The sequence below is a fragment of the Chanodichthys erythropterus genome, chromosome 6, assembly GCF_024489055.1.
Source record: "Chanodichthys erythropterus isolate Z2021 chromosome 6, ASM2448905v1, whole genome shotgun sequence".
Lineage (NCBI taxonomy): Eukaryota > Metazoa > Chordata > Actinopteri > Cypriniformes > Xenocyprididae > Chanodichthys > Chanodichthys erythropterus.
The window spans coordinates 22,359,496-22,367,364 of NC_090226.1; the positions used below are offsets into that span (position 1 = coordinate 22,359,496).

The 7,869-nt window shown below is 35.9% G+C and overlaps 1 protein-coding gene across 2 annotated transcripts in view; it reads left to right on the top strand.

Moving 5' to 3' along the window:
* Positions 1–7,415, top strand: part of LOC137021159 (ephrin-A2-like) — a 140,805-nt gene extending 133,390 nt beyond the window's left edge. For both annotated transcript variants that reach the window (XM_067387396.1, XM_067387398.1), the window contains 2 exons: positions 3,309–3,374; positions 7,066–7,415. In XM_067387396.1, coding sequence (XP_067243497.1) covers positions 3,309–3,374; positions 7,066–7,184 — 185 coding nt within the window. In that variant the 3' untranslated portion in view covers positions 7,185–7,415. The remainder of the gene's footprint in view (positions 1–3,308; positions 3,375–7,065) is intronic.
* Positions 7,416–7,869: the final 454 nt, after the last annotated feature.

Below are 7,869 nucleotides of genomic sequence, written 5' to 3' on the forward strand. Positions count from 1 at the left end.
TGGGGTTATGAGGCAAAGGGGTCTGCCACAGGGTTACTGGGGGGGGGGGTGACTAGGGCTTAGTTTGTTATCCCACAACAATAGAGGATGTCCATCACCTTTGGGTCAACCCCGCCTCAACCCACCAGAGAGGGTGACTGAGTGAATGGCAACTGTGACATTCTCACAGGCCTGTGTGCTTGAATATGGCAAATGAGAATTTTGGAGACTCCCAGCACACACACACAACACGCCAGATCTCTGATAGCCCTCTGTTCATACAAACACACTTTCAAAAATCTCCTCATGTGTCCATAATCATAACGCAAGTAAATTGTTGTGTTAATTTAGTCTGAAAATTTCCTTTCACCAAATATTTTACATTTATATTTTAATGATGAAATGTGATATTTAAAAAAATAAATAAATAAATAAACTAGTTAATAGCCACAGCCATAAGTACACTATTTTTTATTTATTTATTTATTTATTTATAGATTTCAATCTTTCTCTTATAATTTATCTTTCTCTTATATAATTAATCACCATATTCATTTTCCATTGTATTTACATGGTACTTCAATATATTTCAAAGAATACCTTAGTACTAACATTGTACAATTAAAAACATGGTAGTACAATGCATAGATACATACTTTTTAAAAGTCTTTAAAGTGCATTAAAAATGCCGTATAAATATATACGAATAACAGAGTGATTTATGTTGTTCACTAAAGTAAAATGTAACCTCAGATTTTGATATTGTATTTTTTGACAGTATGAGAACACCATGTGCCAATTTTATATCCACACACTTAAGAACACCTGTTAGAGCAGAATTCACCTAAAAGAAGCTTTTTGTGCAGAACACATCAGCTCTACATTAGCTGAGCTGCTGAGTGATTTGTGGTAATTGCTAAAGGAATTTTTATGTATCTGAAGAGCAAGCTGAAAACTGTGTCATGGCAAAATCATGATTTGTTTTCCATTTGCAATCTTAAAAAATTAGCCAAAAATCCATTTGTGTGCTTTTGAAGGAGATGAGGGGAAACGAGTGCCAGAATGAAGTTAGACTTTCAATGGAGAACAGACTCTTAGTGCTTTTTCATATGTGTAGTGTGTATGAGGGTAAAAGAGGGAGAGACTCACATGGCAGAGTAATGGAAATTTGTTCATTGCTCTCCAGGTAAATATTGTGTCTGGTTCAGAGAGTACAATAGCCCCTGGTTGCCATGGTGTCAGTAGACATGGCCTTACCAATGAGACTGAATCTTACATGTGTTTACTGTCAGAGGACCACATGGTCTTTGTCTTGACTTTTTATACCTTGCAATGCTATAAAGCACAACAGTAAAGTTTCAGAAGTTACATCAGAAGTAAACATTCTACCAGCCGGGTCTAATGGTCATTTTTGCTATCCAGCCTAACCTATATATTAGGGATGTGCCTTTAGCTGAATACCTTATTTGGAAAGGCACAGATAATGGCTTCAAACCTTTATTTTCTATAGCGCCTTTAAATGTATATTTCTAAGTGTTTTACAGAAACAAATAAAACAACAAAAATACACCATAATAAATAATACACAATATAAAATTAAAATAACACAATACACCAAATAAAATAAGCACAGTGAAAAATTGATACAATTTACAAAATACTTGCAATTTGTTTAAGGTAGCTTTTGACACCCCAGCCAACAAGAAATATTTATATACAATAATCAATACGGGAAAACACAAAAGTGTTAATCAGTCTCTCAGCAGCATTGGATGCAATCTGGCAATATTTCTAAGATGGAAGAAAGAAATTTTCTTAGAGCTTTGTCAAGGATAATGTCTACTAAAATACTACATCTTACACCTTTTCTACTACTTTATATGTCTATTTAAATATTTATGTTCTTAGAGCCAGCAAGCATTTATGTATTAACTTGTTCAGATTTGCATTTGTATAGTAAAATATATTTTAGCAATTTTCAACCATATTTTATTTCAACTTCCATGTTCTCTTATCAGCTATTTTATGATTGTCCTGTCCTGTCCTGTCCTGACATAACACAACATTTGTATGGAATATGATAAAAAATAAATAAATAAATAAATAAAACAAATCTGAATAGAAACACAGACACAAATAATTTTGAGATTGTTACAGATATAGATACAGATAAAGATATTGGCTCTGCTGTATATACAGCCCTACTATATATACAGTACCAAATCTGTACAATCCCAGTAAAAGAGATTCATCTAAATAAATTAATTTGTTTATTCTATGACTTATATACAGACAAATAAATATGTACTTTAATATTTTTATTATATAAATGCCCATATTTCATAATAGCAAGACTATGAATTCAAATTGAATGATTTAACTCGGTTAGCCTACAGGTTTTAATGAAAAGTGATGTCTGAAATGTACATAATTCATAGATTTTTTAATAACCCAATGAATGAATACAATAAGTATTAAATAAGACTGTTCAATTCCAACATTTTTTTTTTTTTTTTTTTTTGAATGGGCTCTGATTCCTGGTTCTGGAATCTGAGAATCTTGAATCGATTCCTCACTGTTGTTTTCAACTCTTTGAAAGATTGGAGAAACATATTCAGCAAATCTCACTGTAAACAAAGGATATAACGGTTGTAGAAAGTAGCCTTATAATATGAAGTTATACATGTAAACATAAAGATACATTTAGCTCTGATTGATTTTAAAGTAATTTTGGCTGCCCCTGAAATGGGTCATAGCCAACAGTTAATATGCTAAAATACACTCATTCATGGAAGAATGCAGGAACATAAAGTGTCTAAATAAAGTGTAATAAAGTGTCTTCGCGCTGTTCAGTTCATTAGAATGATTAACCTCAAAACTCTTTTGACTGAATAAATCTCACAAATGTTGATATTCAGATAAAATGACAAAATTAAAAACAGCATAGCCATTTGTCAAAAGTGTTGAGATGAGATTTGTGCCATCTATGGCCAAGAGAAAAAATTAAGGTGGGGGGTCATCTTGCCCTGGAGATCATTTTACCCCATCACTTTAATACTTATAATAGAGGACTAGAAGTCATAAGTTTTACTCTGCACAATTGTCTTTGATACAGTTACGTCATTTGCAGGGTGTGATGAATAGCTTTTAAATAGTATTTTATTAGTATTTTGATTTTCTCTACTTTTCATAGTTTATAACACTGATTAATTTCTGAACTCTGAACTGTACTTTTAAGCCATTTCTTAGTAAATAATGTCAAGTCACATAGTTTTATCAGTCTGTGAGGAATATTAACAGTAATTTTCACCCTCTCTGTCTCTCCACAGCCTCACCACACCCCAACCTCGGTGGGAAGCCGTGTTTGAAATTGAAGGTGTACGTCAAGCCTACGAGTGAGTATGTCCTAGCATCTGCCCGCTGTGTCTGCTCTCTGTCTATTTATGTTATTTATGGTGATACTTGCAAATCAGTACCAGGAATCTCACATCCAAATCCTCATGTCCAGTTTGATTTAACTGAGCATGTCAACCCTGGGAATTCTGTGAACACCTGTATTAACTCCAGTGATGGGTGAAATGCTTAGCTTTACTTTATTTATTTTCAGGAACTTTGTTCTCTTCGCTCTGGACCTCCACTGATGACTAAGACAGCTTGTTTTATGGGGCTGAAGGTTTCATGGGGCCGATCATTCATGATACCAGAAACGGTGGAGCGATAGTGTTGCCCCTCGGGGACACTCGCTATAGGAAGCTATTCATCTCACACAGGGCAGATAACAATCAAAAAAATGTTGACCTGCAACTAATCAAGGCAAGCAGGTTCAGACGTTAAGAGACCTGCAGGGGTTCCCACACACAAGCTACAAACACCAGAATAGCCTGCAGTTAAACACAGAGGTCTTGGTTTATTTAACCCCTCGTCCCAGGTAGATGTGCCAGCTATGGGTAACACTGCTTAAATCACTCTCCCTAATGTCAGACTTGTCCAGAAAATATACTCATTGAGCTAGACTTTAATTTACAACATTTGCATTTATCACACCTTGACCTGCTTACTGTCAAAGAGGACATGGCACTGCACAATAGTCAAAAGTAAAACATAGGTGTGCTGCAAGAGGTGGACATGAAAAGATGTAGAGTGACATTTTGAATGCTCTATAGCATTTATACACACTTTACACTTGTTTAGATGAAAACTTTTGAGTAGACATTAATATTTTTTTAAAGGTTCAGTAAGAAGTTTCTTAGTAAGGTTGAGAATCTAGAACCGGTTTTTATGCAGTAGACAACATATTTTTTTAGGTCCATGCACAAGATGTCCTGATATCATAATAAAGGAAAATTTTAATAATTAAATTCTTGAAAAACTTACTAAGTATTTGGCATAATCTGTTATTTTTATAAAAAAAAAAAGAAAAAAAAAAAAAGAAAATTCTGACACAACTGCTCCTTAACAATTAAAAAAGTTTATCCGCCAAATCACGTAATGTGGTGTGACATGCAAGAAAAAAAAAAAAACATCAAACAGGAAATTATATCATAGAGATGACCCATACAGACCCTCATGCATCAAGGTCAATAAATCTTATGAAATATCAGATCAATTGTATGTTCAGTTCGTAAATTATGGTGAGACTCACCAAAGGTATTTTGATATTTCTAAAATATAATTTTTACCTTGGGAAATATATTTTTAAAAAAGCATTGAGTTGAGATGAGTACATACAATTACATACAACCAACATGAATTCAATGATTACTAAAAACTTGTAATGTACAATCTAAGAATGTGTAGTTTGAGGTCCCATATTTATGAAATCAATAAGGAAATGGAAAAAGAATCACAATTAGAATTGTTAAATTCCTTACAATTACCATGCCTATTTTCAGTCATAGGTGTTGTGTAAGTTTCGAGGAGAAGCCTCAGTTCATGTGACAGCCCATTAGCGTGATGTAATTGTTAGCAAACAGAAGTGTTCCAGAGAGCAGTTCAGGCAATCACATGCAAATTGAAATAACGATCCACCTCTCACTCTATCATGTATCTATTTACAAGAGCACTCCAGCTTCTCAGAGATGATGTACACTGCCTTTCACAGCGATTAAATCACATGAGAGTCAAAAACTGATCGACTGCAAGTTCAATTGAAATGATGAATTAAAATTCATAGTTCTCATCCTTTATCCACTATTGGGCTTCAGAGGTGTAGAAAGTTGTTGCAAAGCATTGCATATTGTTTTATTAGGGTGTGGGCTTTGGGGTGTTTTCATTAAATATTTATATGTGCATATATACAGGATGGAAAGTAACAAAAAGAACAGCAGATGCCTGTCAGTGAAAAGCTTTATCATCCGGTGTGACCCCTCCATGTCATTGTGTATTTTCCTTCTCTCAGACTGGGTGGAATCCTAGTCTTGACACAAGGGTTAATCAAAACCCCAGACCCCATTATAATGTCTTCAGAGATCAATGAACTGGAATTGTTAGACCTGAGACAAAAGCTCAATGAAAGGCAGGCTGGGAAAAAGAATGGGCCATGGGCTAGCGGTGGCAGCAGTGAAAAAAAAAAAAAAAAATGCACAGAAGCTGCATTTTGATTGAAGCTGCACACAACTGATTCTGTCCAAATCTGAGTGAAAATAGTATAGTATATCAAAGGTGTGATGAAAAAGAAATCTTGTGACAGTTCTCTTTCTAACGATTTAATATGAAAAATAATAGAATTAGCAAAGAACCATAATTATATGTTCAATTAGAAAAATTCAGTGTAGAAGCTATATAAATTTGTGCAAAATGTTATATTTTTTTGTATATAAATATAAATGTAAAAAAATGTGTATATGTACACACACTATTTTAAATATATACACTACTGTTCAAAAATTTGGGGTTGTTAAGATTTTATAATGTTTTGTGGAAGCATTAAGAACAGCAGCAACTCAACCACGAAGCCAAAGACCACACAAAGTCACCGAATGCTGAGATGCATTACTGGCATTAATAACTTCCACTGGCATTAATATCAGTGAAAACTGTGTGGTGGGAGCTTCATGGAATGGGTTTCCATGGCCGAGCAGCTCCATGCATCACCAAGCACAATGCCAATGTCAAGTGTAAGATGGAGTGGTGTAAAGCATGCTGCCACTGGACTAATTAAGAATTATGCTTCTCTGTTTGGCAGTCTGGGTTTAGCAGATACCAGGAGAATGTTACCTGCTTGAATGCATTGTGCCAACTGTAAAGTTTGGTGGAGGATGGACAGTGGTATGGGGGCTGTTTTTCAGGAGTCCCTTGCTAGTCCCCTTACTTCCAGTGAAGGGAAATCTTAATGCTTCACCAATACCAAGACATTTTGGACAATGTATGGTTCCAACTTTGTGGGAACCCTTTTCTATTCCAGCATGACCATGCCCCAGTGCACAAAGCAAGGTCCATAAAGACATTGTTGGATGACTTTGGTGCTGAAGAACTTGACTGGCCCACACAGAGCCCTGACCTCAATCCCATCGAACACCTTTGGAATGAACTGGAACGGAAATTGCCAGGCCTTCTTGTCCAACATCATTGCCTGGCCTCACAAATACTCTACTGGATGAATGGGCAAAAAATCCTACAGAAACACACCAAAATCTTGTGGAAAGCCTTCCCAGAAGAGTAGAAGCTGTTATAGCTGCAAACGGACCAACTCCATATTAATATCTATGTATTTAGAATGCGATGTCATTCTATTCTCTGTTGGTGTAATGGTCAAGTGTCAGAATATATACAGAATCTCAAAATATTTGTTCTGTTCTGCACTTTTTTATTTTTTGCAAATTCTATAATGAATATTTCTAATTATTAATACTGTACACTGAGTCTAAAATGATTAGTCTAAAATCAAAAACATTCCACCAGGACAGAGTCCCTCTGATGCTGAAACCTGCAATAATGGGTCACTCCTGTAATGAATATTCCTGAAATGCACATTGCTGTTGTTAGATTGTTTTCTACTCTTTGTAAGTAATGTGTAACAGACAGGAAGAGGCAAAGGTGCAACATGATTATTAATGTGCATTCTTTCTCTTTTTTTTTTTCTCTCAGATGACTCTCTGTATGAGTCTCCAGAGCCGTTCCTGACAGATGACTCCAGTGGTGGTTGGGCATTAACGCCCAGCCTGTGGCTCATGCTTTCGTTGCTTCTGCTTCTGTGTCCCTCATAGCATTATAATCCACTGAGCCTGACCACACCTATCCTGCCCCACCCCATCATACATCACAATGACATGCCCCACCCCATGAGATCTGGAGTCTAGCCAGCAAACATTGCTCCTCACCTGCTCTTTGCACTGTTGATATGGATTTTTACCAACCCTGCAACCCAGCTGGACATCCAAAAACCATCTCTAATTTACAATGACAATATGCCTTGCCCAAATGCCTAAATATGGGCGTTCCTGCATAGGCTCTTTTGCTTGACTGACAAAAGACAAGTGAAGCGGCCAGCATTTTTGAGTGTGCTGTACTTTTCTGCCTACATCCCACCATCATCCACATGTCAAGAGATTCAAGTGACTGCCATCTGAATCGCTCTGTTTGTATGTGTTAACCACCTACCTGAGCCTTCACTGTCATCTGAGCTCAATTTTCACTAATGTGAGACCATAAAAGTGTACAAGTGAGTTTGTGCTTGTGGGTGTGTGTATGCCGATGTTTGCATCTGAACAAATATACAGAGCAGTCGCAGTCCCTTACAAAATTACTAGAAAAAATGTGTTCTAATTACTCATTGAGAAAAGAGACAATTCTATCTGTGAATCTGCCAAAGACACTACTTAAACTTTTTTATTAGGGGACATGAGGAAATGCTAGCTTTGATAAGAGATTACATGCAACCATGGAATATTT